Source organism: Aethalodelphis obliquidens, unplaced genomic scaffold (assembly GCF_003676395.1).
Source record: "Aethalodelphis obliquidens isolate GAN/ISIS:26980383/991018 unplaced genomic scaffold, ASM367639v1 scaffold8, whole genome shotgun sequence".
Classification (NCBI taxonomy): Eukaryota; Metazoa; Chordata; class Mammalia; order Artiodactyla; family Delphinidae; genus Aethalodelphis; species Aethalodelphis obliquidens.
In genome coordinates, this window is record NW_020837952.1 from 45,098,418 (window position 1) to 45,121,226 (window position 22,809).

At 42.1% G+C, this 22,809-nt stretch overlaps 1 protein-coding gene and 1 long non-coding RNA gene across 7 annotated transcripts in view; one reads left to right on the forward strand and one right to left on the reverse strand.

The window, feature by feature from the left end:
* Positions 1–4,335: 4,335 nt before the first annotated feature.
* Positions 4,336–22,809, reverse strand: part of GNPTAB (N-acetylglucosamine-1-phosphate transferase subunits alpha and beta) — a 92,524-nt gene continuing 74,050 nt past the window's right edge. For all 6 annotated transcript variants that reach the window (XM_027107342.1, XM_027107341.1, XM_027107339.1 and 3 more), the window contains 5 exons: positions 21,998–22,083; positions 21,647–21,745; positions 11,218–11,385; positions 7,672–7,762; positions 4,336–5,773 (listed from right to left, as the gene is read on the reverse strand). In XM_027107342.1, the coding sequence (XP_026963143.1) occupies positions 5,696–5,773; positions 7,672–7,762; positions 11,218–11,385; positions 21,647–21,745; positions 21,998–22,083 (522 nt within the window). In that variant the 3' untranslated portion in view covers positions 4,336–5,695. The remainder of the gene's footprint in view (positions 5,774–7,671; positions 7,763–11,217; positions 11,386–21,646; positions 21,746–21,997; positions 22,084–22,809) is intronic.
* On the forward strand, positions 5,946–21,634 carry LOC113620904 (uncharacterized). Its single transcript, XR_003432972.1, has 5 exons — positions 5,946–6,123; positions 6,588–6,732; positions 8,039–8,394; positions 13,817–13,889; positions 21,265–21,634. It is a non-coding gene; the product is annotated as an uncharacterized LOC113620904 (long non-coding RNA).

Genomic DNA, 22,809 nt, shown 5'->3' on the forward strand with positions numbered 1-22,809 from the left:
ATATCTACTTGCTTTAAACTGATAATCATTTAAGTTCAAACACATTCTAAAAGATCTACATTTAAATTTTTAACTTTTTAATTGAAGTATAGTTGATTTAGTGTGTTAATTTCTGCTGTATAGTAAAGTGATTCAGATTATATATAGATATAGATAGATAGATATAGGTATATACACATTCTTTTAAAAATTCTTTTCCTCTATGGTTTATCACAGGATATTGACTATAATTCCCTGTGCTATACAGTAGGACCTTGTTGTTTATCCATTCTCTATATACTGGTTTGCATCTACTAACTCCAAACTCCCAATCCTTCCCTCCCCAACACCCCCACCCCCTGCCTTGGCAACCACAAGTCTGTTCTCTGTGTCTGTGAGTCTGCTTCTGTTTCATAGATAGGTTCATTTGTGTCATATTTTAGATTTCACATATAAGTGATATCATATGGTATTTGTCTTTCTCTTTCTGACTTACTTAATATGATCATCTCTAAGTCCATAAAAGATCTACATTTTTTATTCTCCTCTACCATGTTTTGTTTTTCATGTCATATTTTATATCTTCATGCTTATCCCTTCACTGTTTATTGTAGTCATAATTGCTTTTCAATTAAAAAAAATTTTAAATCTATCTACTGGCTTATTTAAGTGATCTTCAATCCTTACTACATATTTGCCTTTCCTACTGGGATTTTTCCCTTTCAGAGAAGACCCTTCCACACTTCTTTCAAGGTAGGTTTAGTATTGCTGATTTCTTTATTTTTGCTTATCTGAGAGATTCTTTCTCTCTCCTGCTATCCTAAAAGATAATCTTGTTGGGTAGAGTATCCTAGGTTGCAGGTTTTTCCCTTTTAGGACTTTGAATAATCATGTCACTCCCCTTTGGCCTTCAAAGTTTCTGCAGAGAAATCAGCTGATAACTTTATGGGGATTCCCTTGTATATGATTCTTTTTTTTTCTCTTGATGCCTTTAGAATTCTCTGACTTTTGCCATTTTAATTATGATATGTCTTGGTGTGGGTCTGTTTGCGTTCATCTTCTTGGGGACTTTCTGTGCTTTCTGAACCTGGATATCTGTTTCCTTCTTTAGGTTTGGGAATTTTTCAGCCATAATTTCTTCAAATACATTTTCAATCCCCTTCTCTCTCTCTCTTCTCCTTCTGGAACCCCTATAATGTGAAAGTTGGTACGTTTTATACTATCCCATAGATCTTGTATGTTGCTTTCATTGTTTTTGTTTGTTTTGTCTCTCTGCTCTTCCGATTGGGTGATTTCCATTATTCAGTCTTCCAGATCACTTGTGTTCTTCTCTGTCAGTTAGTTGTCTATTCACTGCTTCTAGAGTGCTTTTTTTCTCAGAAATTGAATTATCTATTTTTTTATTAAGTCCTAAGTTTCTGGTTCCTTATTAAGATGATCTGTGCTTAGACTGATTCTCTTAAGTTAGCATTTTTATTACCAACTTCTTGAATTCATTGTCTGGTAGACTGATTATCTCTGTTGCATTATTTTTTCAGGGGTTTTCTCTTGCTCTTTCAACTGAGAGTAGTTCCTCTGCCTTTTCATTTTACTTAACTTTCTCTGTCTCTATGAATTTAGGTTTAACAGTTATCTACTGTCTTGAAGGGGTGTTTTTACGTAGGAGCATCCCTGTGTAGACTGCATGTGTCCAGTGTCTTTGATGGGAGGGCTGGATATGATGTGGATGTCAGCCACATCTTTCCTCAGGGTGTGCTGTCCACTGCCACTTTGATAGGGGGTGTGTCTGGTGTTGCTAGAGCTAGAGTCTGCACAGGGTGTGAGGCGGACTTCTTCTCTGCTCAGTGGCAGGGGCAGGGCCTGCTCCCAAGTGGCTGGAGTGGATGCCCTGAGGGTCAGGCTTGAGCTGGCTCTGCTCCCTTTGTGTTTTTTTCCTTCTCCCTGCATTGGGGCCTTTGCCCCAAGGAGGGTAGTGCAGAAGTAAGTGGGGCTCGTGTACTTAGAGAGGTTCCATGCACTGCCTATACAGGTGTCTGCAGCTCCACTCAGATGTAGCCTAAGGCCGCATCTTTTCCCTTGTTGTGGTTGTCCCACATCTAGTGCAATGTTGTGGTGTGGAATGGGCAGGGCTCAAGTGTTTGCTTGGCTGGGGCTCATGGCATTCTGGTTGTGGGCACTGAAGCAGCTGGGCTGCTGTCAGAAGTCTGGGCTGCTTCTGTGACACTGTCTGAGTAAATGCCAGTGGCCTCTGCCATCCCACCTGGATCATACCCCAGGCCTCCCAGCCACTTCTGCATCCTAAATCAAGTCTTTTCCCAGGACCTGGCTGCGCTAGATCCAGTACCAGCTGTGGTGTGGAGTGAGGTGTTCATTCAGCTCAAATGGGGCGTGCAGTAAGACAGCAGCCACTAGGGCAGACCTCTCTCCACCCTGTCTGGGGATGAGCCAGCACCCGTGTACTTCTCACGAGTGGGGTCTAGGCTTCTCTCCTCTGCATGGGAGGCCCAGTCTGTGGCTCAAGACACTCACTCCTCGGGGCAAGTCTCTGCCCTTGCGATTTCCCCTCCCCTCCCCTGTGAGTCCCCTCTCAGGGGCACAGGTCTCGACTCAATGCTGTTTTATTTTTTAACTGTGCTGAGCAGCTTGTGAGATCCTAGTTCCCTGACCAGGGATTGAACCCGGGCCCTTGGCAGTGAAAGCATGGAATCCTAACCACTGGACCACCAGGGAATTCTGGGGCTTTTTGTTTTGTTCTGTTTTGTTTCCGAGCCGATGTTTTTCTTCCTATCCTACCCAACCACGTGGGAATCCTTCTTGCAGTTTCCCTTTTTGGTCCCCCGGATGTGATTTGCAGTGCTTTTCAAGTGTTGGGCCAACCTGCAATCCTGGAATGGGCCCAGCCTGATCATAAAGTGTTGCTCCTTTGGAGAACGAACTAACGTGGCTTGCTAGTGTTTCGTTTGGGATTCCCATGAGGTAGACTGGCCTATGGTTTTTCCTTTCTTGTGGCAACTGAACCAGGCTTTGGTGTGGGGTTGTGTTGACCTTGACGGAAAAATGAGACAATGTTTTCCTTCTGTTTTCCATGCTCTGGAAGAATTCTGGGGGATTAGTGCTATTCCTTCCATAAATGTTCTGACCTAAGCTGCAATCACATTTTACTTTTAAACCCTTGATCATTATCTGTATGCTTTTTGGTGTATGTAGAAACAGTTTTAAAAATAAACACTTTAAGAAAAAGTAGGCAAAAAATATTTTTAATTAGAAAATGTGTCACTTTCTTAGCTAAAAGCAATGTAATAATTTCACCCTAAAGACTACACTGGAAACCTCACCCCTGACCTGGATAACAATCCTTTACATACTTTCCTCACTATCATCCTCACCACTGACATTTATCAGGCAGGAGTATTTGCCAGGCACTGTGCTGGGTATGTTGCATGTCATTTCTTCCATCCTCACCAGAAGCCTATGAGGTAGGCAGACACCAGTATTGCCTCCTACGTTTTAGAAGAGAAAGCTGAATCTTGGCAATCAATGTCTAGGAGCGAGGACTCAAACCCCGTAAGTTGGACCGCAGAGAGTGTGCTTTTCACGTGCACATGCCACTGTGTCCTGGGGAGGCGGCATGGCCTGGAGGGGACTAGAGAAAGAGACAAGCTGGGCTCCAGCCCACCTCTGCCCCCAGCTGGCTGTGAGACCTTGGACAAATCACGTAATCTTCCTGACCCTAGTGTCCTCGATGATAACATACAAGATGTGGGGCTTTGAAACTGCCTGTGAAGCCTGGGAGTTTTGGAGGTACTGCCTTGGGGTCAGGTAGGGTGAGCAGCTTTCCCTCTTCTGTGTTACATACTGGTCTTCCAGAGGGTTTCATTTGGACTATTGGTTCTGAGGCTTTAAAATTCTGGAAGACCATTTGACGACTCATCAACTTCTGAGGTTCTTTCGTTCTAATGATTCTACTGAATCATTAGATAAATGATTCCATGAACATTCTGATTCTGTTATCCATCTCATTATCTATTAAGCTCTGAATAAGGTGTGGATTGTATTCACCTGACCAGAAATCTCCATCACACCCAAATATTCATTTCTTTAACTTTTCTAGAATTCTTCATGTTAAGAATGATACCCAGATAACCCCTAAATTTTTACCACATAAATCCCATTTAGAACTTATTTTCCCCCATACAGTGACATTCTCCAGGCTGTAATATTACCACCCTCTCCTTACACTGCTTTCCACTTAATTTCAGTTGTGTTAAGGACAGATCCTGACATTCCATGTAAGCACTCAAAGTGATTTCTGAATCTGGATAACGAACTCACTCCTCAAAGATTAAAAATCAAAGCAGCAGATAAAATTTAAGTTTTTATGAGACTTCAGTTTTTGAAATACATAACTCTTACAGCACAAACACAGTTATTTACAAGTTCTTTTTACAAAATATGTATGCCATTTTGAAAGAATACTGTTAAGATCATGATCTAAAATGCCTGTCAGAGTTCAAAAAGGACACATAAAGTCCACAGTACAATGACATAAATAAAGCATGGCTGAACATCAGGGCTTACCCACACGTAAAAATACTAATTCTCTATCCCAGTGGTCACAGACCAATGGCCTATGGCCCGAATCCAGCTGGTGGCCTGTTTTTGTACATCTTCGACTTAGACATGGTTTTGACATTTTTAAAGGATTGTTAAAAACAAAAGCTAAACTAAACAAAGAATATGCAACATAGACACAGGTGGCCTGCAAATATTTACCATGTGGCTTTTTTACAGAAAAAGTTTCCTGACCCTTCATTGTGTGAAACTGATTGAGAGCCAGCTACTGGAATATACTGATGGGTATTAAAGAAGACACCACTGTTACGGGCCACGACCACCAGCACTACTCGTCTCTAAAATGAGGCACTTCTTTTTGAATATGTACATCTTCAAAACATAATTACATCTGGCAAGTAGCTCAGCTACTTAACTCTAGCCCTTTGTAATCAGGCCTCCACATGAAATCACAGTATTCTTAGGGGCTGAAGAAAACAAGCACAAAGTCTCAGATGTCAGTCACTGAGCTCATAAATAATGGTAAGTGCGTTAAGATCCCATTGTTTTAAATGTTAATAAAATCCATAATTTAGGTACTGCCAATAGGACATGATATTGCTGCTGCATTAGTTAAATAACATCTATAAAAACATGTTTACACATCCCGATTCACTGTTTGCAAAAGCAAGGATAACTTAGTTAACTTAGTATGTACTTACTTTAGAAATGAGAAATGGAAAAACCAAACAAACAAAAAAAACCCCAAAATGTAAAACCACAGCAAAAAGCTTTGGAATGCAAGACTGGGGACTCTTAGCAATAGCACTCAAGCTGGCTGAGGCTTCTCATATTAGTTAGCTGCTCAGTTGCCATAGCAACCATTGCTGTCTCTCATCAGCGAGGCTTTTCATTAAAAGAAAGATCGGTCCACGAGCAGATGCTTTAAAAGTAAAACCAGAGCTGCTCAACACACACATTTCCCGTGTGTTGGTTAAGCAATTCCTGGTCAGTAGGCTACATTCATTCCAGAAACCAAGTATTACACTGGATGGTATTCCTTCTTCAGGCCAAGCTGGCTAAGCATTACATCATGAAGACATCTCTGATGTCGAGTTTTAAAATGCTCAGTGAATGCTGAGGTAGATTTTCAGATGAAGATCCTTTATACCTTGATTCGGTCAGGACTGGCTTCTTTGTGTATCCTCCTCCTGGGAAATATCTTCCGCTTAAGTGCAATTAACTAAAGGATGAAAGACAGAAAATAAATTTTAATTCTCCAGGTTGACAAACTTTAACTTTCTTTCTGAGGGTCCTAGGACCTTAATCTTTTCCACAGTCCTATACATAAAAAACAGACAGCAAACATCATTCCTCCCCTCAAAACGAAATCAACCACAGATTTTGTTTGGTTTTGGTTAAAGTTACTTTTGTCCAAGTTTCATTTTTTTAAGACCTATAAAAACTACAGATTTTTACATAGCAATTACCACGTATATTTATTTTCACAGTGTCTGTCAAGTCTTTCTACTGAAGGAAATGGACTCTTCAGCCATTAAGATGTTGTCTCTGGGTTTGAAAATGACTACATGTGTAAGTTGGAATTCTAATTTTAAGAATTCTATCACCACTTTTTTTCCTATACTTAGTGACCACAGCAATAATCACTGGGCATTGCCTGTATTTTCAAGTTCATGAATGGGTTGAAATACAAAAGTTCATTTATAACTTAGCAGCTTAGAACTTGGATAAATACTTCTAATAGAAACAGTTTATCCATGATACATCTGAAATAGAAAACCTGACCACCTTTACAAGAAAGTTTCAATTTCTACTGCTCCATCTTGAGGTGAAAGCAGAACTTTGCCCGGACCACCCTGGTCTGGATGACGAGCTGGGATTCTGGGGCAGCGGAAGAGGCAGCCCTGGCTTGTGTGGGAGTGTGCAGGAGTTAAGGAATTCGATTCAGGCAGGTGAAGAGCAGGGTGTCGGGGAGGAGAGGGGATTTACTCTTCCCTTCCTCTCGCCCTGCCTCTCTGGTCCCCTATTCTCTGCAGGTATAAACGACAGCGGAGAAAGACCCTCCTGTTCCTTCCATGGCCGCCAGCTGCTCCTTTCAGCCAGTGTCCCTCTCCTCCCCCATCGCAGGCCAGCACACAGCTGACTCACAGGTTCCTCGCTGGACCTCCGTTCTAAAAGCAGGTACAATCTGTTTAAGATTTTTTTCCTAAGATTTTTACTTGCCAAGAACAATGGCAACAAGACCAAGAGGAAGGTTTCTATTCCGTGGGAAGTGGATGAAGGTTAAATTGCAGTCCTGCTCGCCTGTCAGACCTTCATTTCCTGAGTTTCCTTCCATCTGCAGCACGAAGCCCAGGGCTATTTACCCTAAAGCTCTCAGTTCTCGGCCGCCGCCCCGCGCCCGGCCTCCTCATTGTAAGTAAACTCTGTAAGCTTCCCATCCTGACAGCCAGAAAAGCTCCACTTGAGAGTCACCTGGAATGAGGCTGAGGCAGGTTCGCCTGCCCGGCACAAGTCGGTCAGCCCAGACACCCGTCCCTTCCTTCCGAATCCTTTCTTTTCAGAGCATCTCACACCTGCTGTGGCCTAATGAGGACTCTCTTATCCCTTTCTTTTGACCTCACAAATCTCCCTCTGACTTCTGGGAGGTGGCTGTGTGTGCGCCTGTGTGGGGATGAACTCCCAGCAGCTCAGAGGAAATGTAAGTGGGAGACGGGCCGTGTGCCCGAGCCAGGCACCGTCAGCAGAACAGGGGGAGGCCTGAAGATAAGATGCTGTGGCCACTAGTTTGGAAAGATTAACAGAAAATTAGTGTCAGATGCAGATTCGAGGTGGTTTTTTTGGTTTAAATAGTCTGACTTGCAGACTTCAGGCTAAAACTGAAAAGCTCTGTTTATTGAGCTCCAGGTACAAAGGATACTGGTTATAGATTAGAGGATAAATGGGAAAAAAGGCGATCATGACTGTTGCCTGAATATTATGAAATATTTAACGTGAGTATAAGCCAACAGGAGAAATAAACATTTTCTTCTTATGAATTTATATCATTTTCTTAAAAAAATCAGATTAATGATACCAAGAAATACTGTTTGACATCCACATAAAATATATAACACTTACCTGTTCAGCAAAAAATGAGAATACAGTAAATATAATCAATGTTGCTAGCACACAATGAGTCCAAAACTTCAATTTGTCTCGATACACCCTCCTGTTCAGAGAGAAAAGAAGGAAAATATGTAGTTATGTGTAGGGTTTAACTATCATTACTTAGTAAAGCTACTAGTTTAGCAAAAACAATGTCTGGAGGCAATTCTAAAATGTTAACATAATTATACATTTCCCACCTGAGTTCAGATTTTCATTGTTATAGTAAATATTGGAATTAGTAAAAGTTACCCAGGCAGGGGAGAGGACTTCAAAAGAAAATAAGAATTTTTAACAAATTAAACAAAATCCCCTCTTCCATTCATTTGTATTTGCTCAGTCACCCAACCGACACCTCCTGTGGATACAGCAAGGCGACAAGGAGAAGTCCCTGCTCTAAAGTATCTGCAAACCTGGGGAGGCGCTGACGTGCAGACAACTAGCCATCACACACGTGGACAGAAATATCTGTTATCAAAAGCAGAGTCTTGTGGAAAAACAGTGAAATGAGGAAAGCACCACAGAGATGGGAAAGCACCACAGAGATGGGGACACTCCATTTGAGCCTTGACGTGGGGAAGGAGAGCCTGTGGCTGAGAAAGGGGATGAGCGTCAGCAGCCGCTGCAAGCTGCGTCCTGCTCAACTGAGCCCAGTCTGCACGGAGGCACGAGGGACACTCGGCCGAGGAGAAGCAGGTAGGTGTAAACTGCAGCTGTTCGGGAAAACCATGCAATAGCATTTGGACATAATACTCTGTGGGAAGTGCGTGTGTGTGTGTCACAATCGGGGTGCAAATGGCGGCCGTGTGAAGGATGGATGTCAAAGCAGGTGGCCAGAGGCAGGCAATCCGGTCAGTCTGGGCAGAGAAAAGAATGAGGGCTGTACTAGGGCAGTGAGAATGGAAGGAATGAAGCAACAGAAGAGACATCCTGAGGGTGGGATCAACTGGCCTAGGAGATAAATGGGAGTACAGCAGTTTCATCACCTGTAATTTGGAAATAATAATTTGTTATGAAGATTAAATAAATGCTTAACATAAGGCTTAGAAGATATGCTATGCTAACAACTGCCAGGTTTAGGCCTCTGCTGAGTTCCAGGCTTATTCACACCTGCCTGGTAGCGGGTGTCTCTACTCTGAGTCACATATTCCAAATGGTACCCTGCCCCGCACTGTTCTTCCTCCTGTGTTTCCTACGTTAAGAGGATCAAAAACCAGCTCAGTGAGTTCTAAGTCTACAGTATCATTCAGAATCTGTGTGTAATTTGAAGAGCTAAGAAGCCACAGGCTGTGACACAGCTAATGAGTTGCCCCAGTGACCAGAGAACCCTGTAACGGGAGCTGAGCTCCCCTCAGCCAGCCATGCACTGAGCACCTACTGTGCACCACGGATGCAAGTGGACTCGGACAGGGAGAGCCAGTCTCTGCCCCGACGAGGGCTCACAGTCTACAAGGAGCGACAAGCACACCACATGGACTGCTCTAAGTGCAGAAGCTGCTCTTCCCAAGAAAGGGACAGGAAGAAAGCCACTGCAGGAAACCAGGGGAAGATGACGGGGACTCAGGAGTGCAGGATCACGAAAGGAAAGCAAAGGAAGACGTTTCTATCGGGTTGGCCAAAAAGCTCGTTCAGGTTTTCTTCCGTAATGTGGAAAAACCAGAAGGAACTTTTTGGCCAGCCCAACAGAAAGCAGGGCGGCATTGGTGGGTCAGCAGTGAGAGATGACACAGAAGCAGGGCGGCTGAGGAAAAGGAAGCCCCCGGATCAGCAACCTGCACCTGATTCACCTCATCTGTACAACACAGAACTCAAAGCCCCCTCCAGCTACTCGTAAACCCACTCCTTCCTTATTCAGTAGGCCCTTGAAGGTGAATTTAGTCATGAACTGGATTGGTGGGCACTGACAGCTGGAACTGTCCAAAGTTCTTTTTCCTCTGAGCTAAGGCAAAGTGAAAATGGTGAGAAGCCGTTCCTTGCCATTGCTAGAAGACAAGTTATTTAGTAACAACTTCTCCTTATGAAAATAAAAATAGGTACATAGTAGCAATACACGTGCTAATTGTCTCACTTACCCAACTGCAAGACACCAAAGAGCTCTAGCTGCCAAGGTCTGCTAATTTCCTCTCTCAAATCTCTGCCAATTGTATCTACTGCTTCTCTTTATTCCCTGGGCCATGTCCTTGGTTCACACCTTGACCATCTGTTTCCAGGACAAGTGAAATGCTTACTGCTTGTCTCTCTGCCTCAAGTTCCCAGACAACACTGCCTTACTCCAGACGCCTTCCTCACCAGTCCACCCCGCAAGCACTGTTAAGTTATCTTTCCAAATCATGAACTCTGATGAGACAGACATCTAAAAAAGTCTCTCCTGGGAACCGCTATTCTCTAAAGAAAGATGTCTAACTCAGATACAGCCCTTCACAATTTCTCCTTTCCCTCTCCACAGCACTGTCTTCTGGAAAAGTCCTTTTCATAATTCAAAACCAAGTCCAAATGTCACCGTCCTGTCATGGAACTAGCTGCTTCCTCCTCTGTACTCTGAGAGCACTGAAGCCTATCTAGTCATGTCCTCTGCGTCACGGCTGGTTCGCTGGCTTCTGGTGGAGGCCGGCGCAGTGTCCCTTCCGTCCTGAACAGGCGATACCACACCTGACTGGCCTCACTTTACCGCACTGCACAGCCCTGGGTCAAGCAAGTCTGTCGGCACCATTTTCCCAACAGCATTTGCTCACTTCGTATTTCTGTATCACATCTTGGTAATTCTTGCAATATTTCAAACTTCTTCATTATTATGTTTGTCACGGTGATCTACGATCAATGACCTTTGATATTACTACAACTTGCTGAAGGCTCAGATGATGCTTAGCATTTTTAGCAAATATTTTTAAATTAAGGAATGTACTTTTTTTTAGATATAATGCTAGTGCACATTTAATAGACTATGACATAGTCTGAACATAACTTTCATGTGAACTGGGGACGGCAGTGGTCTGGAACCGAACCCGCAGTATCTCCGAGGCTTTGCCCCTGTTCCTAGTGCCTGGTGTGGCGGGCAGGCAAGGGGTCAAAAATTTCCCTAAATTGAAAGATAAAATGATCTTTCTAATGAAGTGTTGGTAGTAAAAATCAAAGAAGGAAACATTCTAAAGCAGCTTTGGAATACAGTGGAACGAACGTGCGGAGGGTCAGGAATCGGGCTGGACTTGCCACTTGTCAGCTACTCCACCTTGAGCAAATCACTCACTTCTGTTACTGTGCTCTCACCTGTAACGTGGCAACAAGAGTAGCACCTTTCATTGTAAAGAGTAAATATACTGCCCAGCGGGTACTCAAGAAACAGGGCGGCCACTTTGATGGCAGTGATGACAAATAAGGCTCAGAAAGTGTGCTCAGCCAGTGAGCTCAATAAAAACTATGCGTGTACTTTACAAAGAAAGCAAATAACACAGTAAAGAAATTTCATCACTCTAAAAAAAGAAAAAATACACATATGTACATATATGAAACAGGAAAACTTACCATTCCTGCAGCTCATGCATATGAAGGAAACGGTTTCGATACTCCCTTGGCAGCTCAAACTGGGATGGGATGGGGAACACTGATTCGTAGAAGTCCCTGAGAACAGCCTTCACTGTCTGGGCATCTTTATGATTGTGGTCAATGTTGTCATTCAGGCAAACAAACTTCCTGGAAACGAGAGAGACCCAGGGTTACTACTGGTTATCATACGGATGATCCTTACCTAACAAAAGAAGTGTGGATTCCAAATATATTTTAAATGGACTTATGTCCCAAGCCGTTGAATTTACTGATATGATTCTCTAAGGGAATAATGTTCTGTAAAATTTTTCTTTAGATATTCCTCTCCTGTAAAACAAAAAGAACTAGGGATGATAATTTTGAATGTGCCTTCTAGCTATGGGAGTAAATTATTTTAATTTCTATTTGGCATGTCCCTGACTGAAGCATTCTGTTAGCATCCAGGGAAAACCTACTAAATGCCTACAACTGAGTTCTCTGAACTGATACAGTTACATTACTAAGAACAGTCCTGTAGATCATTGCGATAGAGATGGTTCCTTATAGCTATAGATTTTATGAGATTGATGACGACTTCTTAACATGTCTCCAACCAGGCTGTAAGATGCTAGAGTTCCAGCAAAAAGTAGGTTACAGTGGTGCTTCCCTACTTGTTTCAGGTTCCCTTCCCGGCAAAAGTCACTGAACTGAGGGCCCATTAAAACAGTAGGTAGGGATAACACCACTTTTGAAGTACATTTAATTTTTTTTTTACAATTTTATCAAGTCTAATAAAGCCCTCAGATCCTACTAACCAACTTACAGGAAATACAGGGGACAGAGAAACATGTTAAACAACTGGGAGACAATCAGAAAAGTCCAAAGTTCAGGAAATCTACAGAATATATAATCTGATTTCTTCATATACACATGCAAACATTTATATGGTTTAAAAAAAAAGAGACGGGGAACCTATGGACTTAATTGCAATGAATTAACTTGATACCATTTCAAACCAACAAAGTTAAAAACATAAATGCTTATAAAAGACAACGGAGGAGAAAAGTCTCTGCTTATTGAAGACGAGTGATGAGTAAGTGAAAGTTCATTATCCTATCTCTTCTCTAAAGTTGGGGAAGTTTAAATTAAAGGATATTAAAGAGTTAGGTCAACCAAATACAATGCACGAGGCTTGACTGTTTCCTAGATTAAAAACAAACAACAGCTGTAAAGGGCATCTGGACGCAACTGGCAAAGTTTGAATATAGACCATCTATTAGATGGTTCTATTTTAGTCAGTGTTAAGGTTCTTGGATATGTGTTAGTGGTCCTGTGGTATAAAGGAGAATGACTCTGTTTAGATGTGCTAAACACTACTGACCCTGTGCTCTAGAGCTCGTGAGCCACAACTACTGAAGCCTGCGCACCTACAGCCCGTGCTCCAAAACTACTGAGCCCATGCACCACAACTACTGAAGCCCGCGTGCTCTTGGGCCCACGTGCCGCAACTACTGAAGCCCACACGCCTAGAGCCCGTGCTCCACAACAAGAGAAGCCACCGCAATGAGAAGCCCACGCCCAGCAACGAAGACCCAATGCAGCCAAAAAAGGAAGAAGACGTGCTAAAATAATGAGGGGTAAAGGGTCTGGATGTTTGCAACTAATTTTCAAATGGTTTAGCAAACAAAACAAAAACCAAACCTGTGTGTTTTTGTGTTCATACAGAGAGATGGAGAGAGAGAGCAGACAGACATAACAAAATGCTGAAACTTTAAAAGTCTGAGCTAAGGGTTTATTGTACTATTTTTTTCAGTTTTTCTGTATCTTCAAAATTTTTCAATAAGTTGGGAAAAGTTAAAGAAGAAAGTATGTGTATGAGACAAAGAGTATGTGTAGACACAGGGTAACTAAAGCAGACCTTGCTGGGTGCCCAGCAAACACTCCCTCTCCTTCCAATGAGAACTTGCATTTTGCTCCGTATTTCTCCCCCATGAGCTGACTCAAAAGGTGGGCAACCGCACCCCAACCCAGAGTCGGCTTCTGACTAGTGTAAGTGAATCCCTCCCCTTCACTGCGACTGGTATAGAAATGGGGGGAGGGAACAACACACGACACACAGGAAGGGACAATCCCCTATAGCCTCAGAACATGGCTATGTCTGCAGGGACATTGGAACAGCTGCAGCTGCCCTATCTCCAGCCTGAGGATGAAGCCAACACAAGCAGGAAGGGAGAAGGGCAGCAGAGCCCAGATACCGCCTATCCTAGATTCCCTGTTAATACGATAAACCTGTCCTTAAAGTGTAAGTCAGTCAGAAGGCTGGTTTTCCACTCCTGACTTAAAAACCAGCCCCCCAAAGTAAAACAGAACAAGAGTTAAAAATGATAAAATCTGTTCAGGGTTATAGGACGTATCTGGGCCCGGCAGACACTGCTGGAAAAGCCTGTCTTGCCTTGGGTCTTTTCAGCAAAACCCTATCCCTTTAAGTATCATGAAGATGTCTGTGAATCCTCTCGCCCAACAACTTTCAAACTGGCACAAGACATAAAAGTATAGGGTACAACTAAAAACTCTAACTTCTCAATTGGTCTCACTACAGATCACCAAGGACTGAGCAAGCACGTCGATAGAATGGGGGAAGCAAGAAGCAAGTACTGAAATTGGCTCTTAAGGTTGTTTTTGTTTTTTAAAATTTGAGCAGGGCATTCCAAGAAGGGAACAGCATGTACAAAAAGAGCTGCAAGCTGGGTGGTTCTTAATTATTATGGCTTATTGTTTGCTTAGCTTGTGGGAAATATTTGTTATTTTGTAGGAAATATTTTATGACTATACTACATAAGTATTAAAAATATTTTCATTTTTCTTAAAATTCCATATTCCCCCCTGCCCAAAAATCAAGAATGGAATTTTAAGAAAAAATACCATGGCTTTAAAATGCCCGGAAATTTTACACCTCTGATCATGTATAATTAAGATCATAATTTAAAAAGAGATAAAACTGAAAACTTCCAAAAGCATTTGAAAAACTCACATGAAAATATTCAATTTCAGAAGATGGCGGAAGAGTAAGACGCGGAGATCACCTTCCTCCCCACAGATACACCAGAAATACATCTATGCATGGAACAACTCCTACGGAGCACCTACTGAACGCTGGCAGAAGACCTCAGACCTCCCAAAAGGCAAGGAACCCCCCACGTACCTGGTTAGGGCAAAAGAAAAAACTAAACAGAGACAAAAGGATAGGGACGGGTCCTGCACCAGCGGGAGAGAGCTGTGAAGGAGGAAAAGTGTCCACACACTAGGAAGCCCCTTCATGGGCGGAGACTGCGGGTGGCGGAGTGGGGGAGCTTGGGAGCCGCGGAGGAGAGCACAGCAACAGGGGTGCGGAGGGCAAAGCGGAGAGATTCCAGCGCAGAGGATCCGGCCGACCAGCACTCACCAGCCGAGAGGCTTGTCTGCTCGCCCGCCGGGTCGGGCGGGGCTGGGAGCTGAGGCTACGGCTTCTGTCGGAGCGCAGGGAGAGGACTGAGGTTGGCGGCCTGAACACAGCCTGCAGGGCGTTAGTGCACCGCGGCTAGCCGGGAGGGAGTCCGGGGAAAAGTCTGGACCTGACGAAGAGGCAAGAGACTTTTTCTTCCCTCTTTGTTTCCTGGTGCATGAGGAGAGGGGATTAAGAACGCTGCTTAAGAGAGCTCCAGAGACGGGCGCAAGCTGCGGCTAAAAGTGCGGAGCCCAGAGACAGACGTGACACTAGGGCCGCTGCTGCCGCCACCAAGAAGCCTGTGTGCGAACACAGGTCACTATCCACACCCCCTTCCGGGCAGCCTGTGCAGCCCGCCACTGCCAGGGTCCCGGGATCCAGGGACAACTCCCCCAGGAGAATGCACGGCACGCCTCAGGCTGGTGCAACGTCACGCTGGCCTCTGACGCCGCAGGCCCGCCCCACACTCCATGACCCTCCCTACCCCCCCGGCCTGAGTGCACCAGAGCCCCCGAATCAGCGGCTCCTTTAACCCCGTCCTGTCTGAGCAAAGAACAGATGCCCTCCGGCGACCTACACGCACAGGCGAGGCCAAACCCAAAGCTGAGCCCCTGGGAGCTGTGAGAACAAAGAAAAGAAAGGGAAATCTCTCCCAGCAGCCTCAGAAGCAGCGGATTAAAGCTCCACAATCAACTTGATGTACCCTACATCTGTGGAATACATGAATAGACAACGAATCATCCGAAATTAAGGAGCCGTGTGGATGAAAGGCTCTTGGTGCTGCAGCCAGGAGTCAGTGCTGTGCCTCTGAGGTGGGAGAGCCAACTTCAGGACACTGGTCCACAAGAGGCCTCCCAGCTGCACATAATATCAAACAGCGAAAATCTCCCAGAGATCTCCATCTCAACGCCAGCACCCAGCTTCACTCAACGACCAGCAAGCTACAGTGCTGGACATCCTATGCCAAACAACTAGCAAGACAGGAACACAACCCCACCCATTAGCAGAGAGGCTGCCCAAAATCATAATAAGTCTACAGACACCCCAAAAGACACCACCAGACGTGGACCTGCCCACCAGAAAGACGGGATCCAGCCTCATCCCCCAGAACACAGGCACTAGTACCCTCCACCAGGAAGCCTGCACAGCCCACTGAACCAACCTTAGCCACTGGGGACAGACACAAAAAACGACAGGAACTACGAACCTTCAGCCTGCAAAAAGGAGACCCCAAACACAGTAAGATAAGCAAAATTAAAAGACAGAAAAACACAGCAGATGAAGGAGCAAGATAAAAACCCACCAGACCTAACAAATGAAGAGGAAATAGGCAGTCTACCTGAAAAAGAATTCAGAATAATGATAGTAAAGATGATCCAAAATCTTGGAAATAGAATAGACAAAATGCAAGAATCAGTTAACAAGGACCTAGAAGAACTAAAGATGAAACAAACAATGATGAACAACACAATAAATGAAATGAAAAATACTCTAGATGGGATCAATAGCAGAATAACTGAGGCAGAAGAAGGGATAAGTGACCTGGAAGATAAAATAGTGGAAATAACAACTGCAGAGCAGAATAAAGAAAAAAGAATGAAAAGAACTGAGGACAGTCTCAGAGACCTCTGGGACAACATTAAACGCACCAACATTCGAATTATAGGGGTTCCAGAAGAAGAAGAGAAAAAGAAAGGGACTGAGAAAATATTTGAAGAGATTATAGTTGAAAACTTCCCTAATATGGGAAAGGAAATAGTTAACCAAGTCCAGGAAGCACAGAGAGTCCCATACATGATAAATCCAAGGAGAAATACGCCAAGACACATATTAATCAAACTGTCAAAAATTAAATACAAAGAAAACATATTAAAAGCAGCAAGGGAAAAACAACAAATAACACACAAGGGAATCCCCATAAGGTTAACAGCTGATCTTTCAGCAGAAACTCTGCAAGCCAGAACATATTGAAAGTGTTGAAGGAGAAAAACCTGCAACCAAGATTACTCTACCCAACAAGGATCTCATTCAGATTTGATGGAGAAATTAAAACCTTTACAGACAAGCAAAAGCTGAGAGAGTTCAGCACCACCAAACCAGCTCTACAACTGCTAAAGGAACTTCTCTAGGCAAGAAACACAAGAGAAGGAAAAGACCTACAACAACGAACCCAAAACAATTAAGAAAAATGGGAATGGGAACACACATATCGATAATTACCTTAAACGTAAATGGACTAAATGCTCCCACCAAAAGACACAGATTGGCTGAATGGATACAAAAACAAGACGCATATATTTGCTGTCTACAAGAGACCCACTTCAGACCTAGAGACACATACAGACAGAAAGTAAGGGGATGGAAAAAGGTATTTCATGCAAATGGAAACCAAAAGAAAGCTGGAGTAGCAATTCTCATATCAGACAAAATAGACTTTAAAACAAAGACTATTAGAAGAGACAAAGAAGGACACTACATAATGATCAAGGGATCAATCCAAGAAGAAGATATAACAATTGTAAATATTTATGCACCCAACATAGGAGCACCTCAATACATAAGGCAAATACTGACAGCCATAAAAGGGGAAATCGACAGTAACACATTCATAGTAGGGGACTTTAACCCCCCCCACTTTCACCAATGGACAGATCATCCAAAATGAAAATAAATAAGAAAACACAAGCTTTAAATGATACATTAAACAAGATGGAGTTAATTGATATTTATAGGACATTCCATCCAAAAACAACAGAATTCACATTTTTCTCCAGTGCTCATGGAACATTCTCCAGGATAGATCATATCTTGGGTCACAAATCAAGCCTTGGTAAATTTAAGAAAATTGAAATTGTATCAAGTATCTTTTCCGACCACACTATGAGACTCGATATCAATTACAGGAAAAGATCTGTAAAAAATACAAACACATGGAGGCTAAACAATACACTACTTAATAACGAAGTGATCACTGAAGAAATCAAAGAGGAAATCAAAAAATACCTAGAAACAAATGACAATGGAAACACGAGGACTCAAAATCTATGGGATGCAGCAAAAGCAGTTCTAAGAGGGAAGTTTATAGCAATACAATCCTACCTTAAGAAACAGGAAACATCTCGAATAAACAACCTAACCTTGCACCTAAAGCAATTAGAGAAAGAACAAAAAAAACCCAAAGTTAGCAGAAGGAAAGAAATCATAAAAATCAGATCAGAAATAAATGAAAAAGAAATGAAGGAAACGATAGCAAAGATCAATAAAACTAACAGCTGGTTCTTTGAAAGGATAAACAAAATTGATAAACCATTAGCCAGACTCATCAAGAAAAAAAGGGAGAAGACTCAAATCAATAGAATTAGAAATGAAAAAGGAGAAGTAACAACTGACACTGCAGAAATACAAAAGATCATGAGAGATTACTACAAGCAACTCTATGCCAATAAAATGGACAACCTGGAAGAAATGGACAAATTCTTAGAAAGGCACAACCTGCCAAGACTGAATCAGGAAGAAATAGAAAATATGAACAGACCAATCACAAGCACTGAAATTGAAACTGTGATTAAAAATCTTCCAACAAGCAAAAGCCCAGGACCAGATGGCTTCACAGGCGAATTCTATCAAACATTTAGAGAAGAGCTATCACCTCTCCTTCTCAAACTCTTCCAAAATATAGCAGAGGGAGGAACACTCCCCAACTCATTCTAGGAGGCCACCATCACCCTGATACCAAAACCAGACAAGGATGTCACAAAGAAAGAAAACTACAGGCCAATATCACTTATGACCACAGATGCAAAAATCCTCAACAAAATACTAGCAAACAGAATCCAACAGCACATTAAACGGATCATACACCATGATCAAGTGGGGTTTATTCCAGGAATGCAAGGATTCTTCAATATACGCAAATCAATCAACGTGATACACCATATTAACAAATTGAAGGAGAAAAACCATCTGATCATCTCAATAGATGCAGAGAAAGCTTCTGACAAAATTCAACACCCATTTATGATAAAAACCCTGCAGAAAGTAGGCATAGAGGGAACTTTCCTCAACATAATAAAGGCCATATATGACAAACCCACAGCCAACATCGTCCTCAATGGTGAAAAACTGAAAACATTTCCACTAAGAACAGGAACAAGACAAGGTTGCCCACTCTCACCACTCTTATTCAACATAGTTTTGGAAGTTTTAGCCACAGCAATCAGAGAAGAAAAGGAAATAAAAGGAATCCAAATTGGAAAAGAAGAAGTAAAGCTGTCACTGTTTGCAGATGACATGATACTATACATAGAGAATCCTAAAAATGCCACCAGAAAACTACTAGAGCTAATCAATGAATTTGGTAAAGTAGCAGGATACAAAAACAAAAAGAATAAAATATCTAGGAATAAACCTACCTAAGGAGACAAAAGACCTGTATGCAGAAAATTATAAGACACTGATGAAAGAAATTAAAGATGATACAAATAGATGGAGAGATATACCATGTTCTTGGATTGGAAGAATCAACATTGTGAAAATGACTCTACTACCCAAAGCAATCTACAGATTCAATGCAATCCCTATCAAACTACCACTGGCATTTTTCACAGAACTAGAACAAAAAATTTCACAATTTGTATGGAAACACAAAAGACCCCGAATAGCCAAAGCAATCTTGAGAACGAAAAACGGAGCTGGAGGAATCAGGCTTCCTGACTTCAGACTATACTACAAAGCTACAGTAATCAAGACAGTATGGTACTGGCACAAAAACAGAAATATAGATCAATGGAACAGGATAGAAAGCCCAGAGATAAACCCACACACATATGGTCACCTTATCTTTGACAAAGGAGGCAGGAATGTACAGTGGAGAAAGGACAGCCTATTCAATAAGTGGTGCTGGGAAAACTGGACAGCTACATGTAAAAGTATGAGATTAGATCACTCCCTAACACCATACACAAAAATAAGCTCAAAATGGATTAAAGACCTAAATGTAAGGCCAGAAACTATCAAACTCTTAGAGGAAAACATAGGCAGGACACTGTATGACATAAATCACAGCAAGGTCCTTTTTGACCCACCTCCTAGAGAAATGGAAATAAAAACAAAAGTAAACAAATGGGACCTAATGAAACTTAAAAGCTTTTGCGCAGCAAAGGAAACCATAAAGAAGACCAAAAGACAACCCTCAGAATGGGAGAAAATATTTGCAAATGAAGCAACTGACAAAGGATTAAGCTCCAAAATTTGTAAGCAGCTCATGCAGCTTAATAACAAAAAAACAAACAACCCAATCCAAAAATGGGCAGAAGACCTAAATAGACATTTCTCCAAAGAAGATATACAATGAGTGCCAACAAACACATGAAAGAATGCTCAACATCACTAATCATTAGAGAAATGCAAATCAAAACTACAATGAGATATCATCTCACACCAGTCAGAATGGCCATCATCAAAAAATCTAGAAACAATAAATGCTGGAGAGGGTGCGGAGAAAAGGGAACCCTCTGGCACTGTTGGTGGGAATGTAAATTGATACAGCCACTGTGGAGAGCAGTATGGAGGTTCCTTAAAAAACTACAAATAGAACTACCATACGACCCAGCAATCCCACTACTGGGCATATACCCTGAGAAAACCATAATTCATAAAGAGTCATGTACCAAAATGTTCATTGCAGCTCTATTTACAATAGCCAGGAGATGGAAGCAACCTAAGTGTCCATCATCGGATGAATGGATAAAGAAGATGTGGCACATATATACAATGGAATATTACTCAGCCATAAAAAGAAACGAAATTGAGCTATTTGTAATGAGGTGGTTAGACCTAGAGTCTGTCATACAGAGTGAAGTAAGTCAGAAAGAGAGAGACAAATACCGTATGCTAACACATATATATGGAATTTAAGAAAAAAAAATGTCATGAAAAACCTAGGGGTGAAACAGGAATAAAGACACAGACTTACTAGAGAATGGACTTGAGGCTATGGGGAGGGGGAAGGGTAAACGGTGACAAAGCGAGAGAGAGGCATGGACATATGTACACTACCAAACGTAAGGTAGATAGCTAGTGGGAAGCAGCCGCATAGCACAGGGAGATCAGCTCGGTGCTTTGTGACCGCCTGGAGCGGTGGGATAGGGAGGGTGGGGGGGAGGGAGACGCAAGCGGGAAGAGATATGGGAACATATGTATATATATAACTGATTCATTTTGTTGTGAAGCTGAAACTAACATACCATTGTAAAGCAATTATACTCCAATAAAGATGTTAAAAAAAATATTCAATTTTATAAGCCAAGGGTTTTTTTCTGAGAAACTACTGAAACTGAAACACCTATTTCCCACTAAAGTTCAAAACTCAAAAATGCAGATTTTAACCAATTTTTTCCAACTAGGGCAACTGTTAGGGGGCCAGGCTGGAAATTTTCAAGGTTTATGTAAACCTGAACATTGAATTTATCCCCAAGGAATGACTGCAGTTTACTGGCTTTTCACATTTATGGTAGCATTCCTTTTTCCTCAGAAGCTAATTTGAACTTTACTTTGAACTGCAGGTCTAACCACCAAAACAACTTCTCTGGTAGCACCTTTTTAGAAATGCTCTGAGAGTGCTAGCCGTCTGGCCTCACCTCCCCGATGATGCTGTCCGCCCCTCAGCCCAGCCCTCAGCCTCACTGAACAGTCCTGTCACTGGACTCAGATGTCCGTGCTAGTCCCTGTGCGCGTGGGGCCCGATCTCAACTTACAACTCCCATCTCTCGGTTCAAACACTACCTCTACCGTTAGACATTTCCGTCTGCTCCAAACAGAAATAAGCCACTCCCGTTTCTCTAGTCCTACTGCTTTTTTTCCTCCATACTTTCTATTCAATTGCGCTGTGAACCTAAAATGTTCTAAATTAAAAACAATGACAACAAACAACAACAACAACAGTACCTGGGGTTTTTTCTTATATCATCCAACTGGCCAACCACATGAGAAACATTGGTACGAATCATCTTAAAAGCAATTTCTTCTTCTCCCATGATTTCAAATCTAATATCAAAACATATTTAAAGAGTTTAAATATTTATGTGGATATGTAAAATAAAATTTCAATAAGAAAAGCATTTTATAAAACTTTAAAAAAATCAGCATCCTTGGAATGACTTAATTTTTCCATATTACTAAAGAAAATCTCACATAAATTTCAAAGAATGCTTAATAGATAAACTGTGGTAAAATTATGAAAATACCACTCATAATTATCCTTAAATTAAACAAAGAGAAAATGTATGTAGTACTTACCTATATTTGTTTTTGTCCTTATATGCTTTGTGGATTCTATCAGTTACTGGTTTACAGTTGGTTACTAGACTTTTAGTGACTGGTGGCTGCGAGAAAATACAGACATTATATCAGGGCAAAGACTAGGGTGAGGCAACTGAAGCATCATCTCAGGTGCAAAATTTAAGGGGGCACAGAAAGACTCACTAATTAAGATGACTTTTTTTTTTTTTTTTTTTTTTGCGGTACGCGGGCCTCTCACTGTTGTGGCCTCTCCCGTTGTGGAGCACAAGCTCCGGACGCGCAGGCTCAGTGGCCATGGCTCATGGGCCCAGCCGCTCTGCGGCATGTGGGATCTTCCCGGACCGGGTCACGAATCCGTGTCCCCTGCATCGGCAGGCGGACTCTCAACCACTGCACCACCAGGGAAGCCCAAGATGACTATTTTAATGTAATATTCTTAAAAATCAAATTGGCATACTATGGCCCGCATGCTAATTGCCTGTTATTGTGAATAAAGTTTTATTTTAATCACACATTACTACACACTATCTGTTAAAACAGTCTTATAAGTGATTGCTATAATTTTTTCAAAATGAAAATAAATTTCGAAGATAAACTGTAATGAAGTGGTCTATATGATACTCATAAGCTAAGCTGTCATTCTTATAGTCTAATTAGAAAATACTTTATCCTGTGTGTAATCACAGTTAATTACAGTAATGAAGCCAACACCTTGGCTAAGAGTTCACTCGAGTAATGTTAACTAATGCTGTCTGTATAATTAGTACTTATGCTCTAAACAGCTTTATTTGCATAAGCCTGAAGACTAA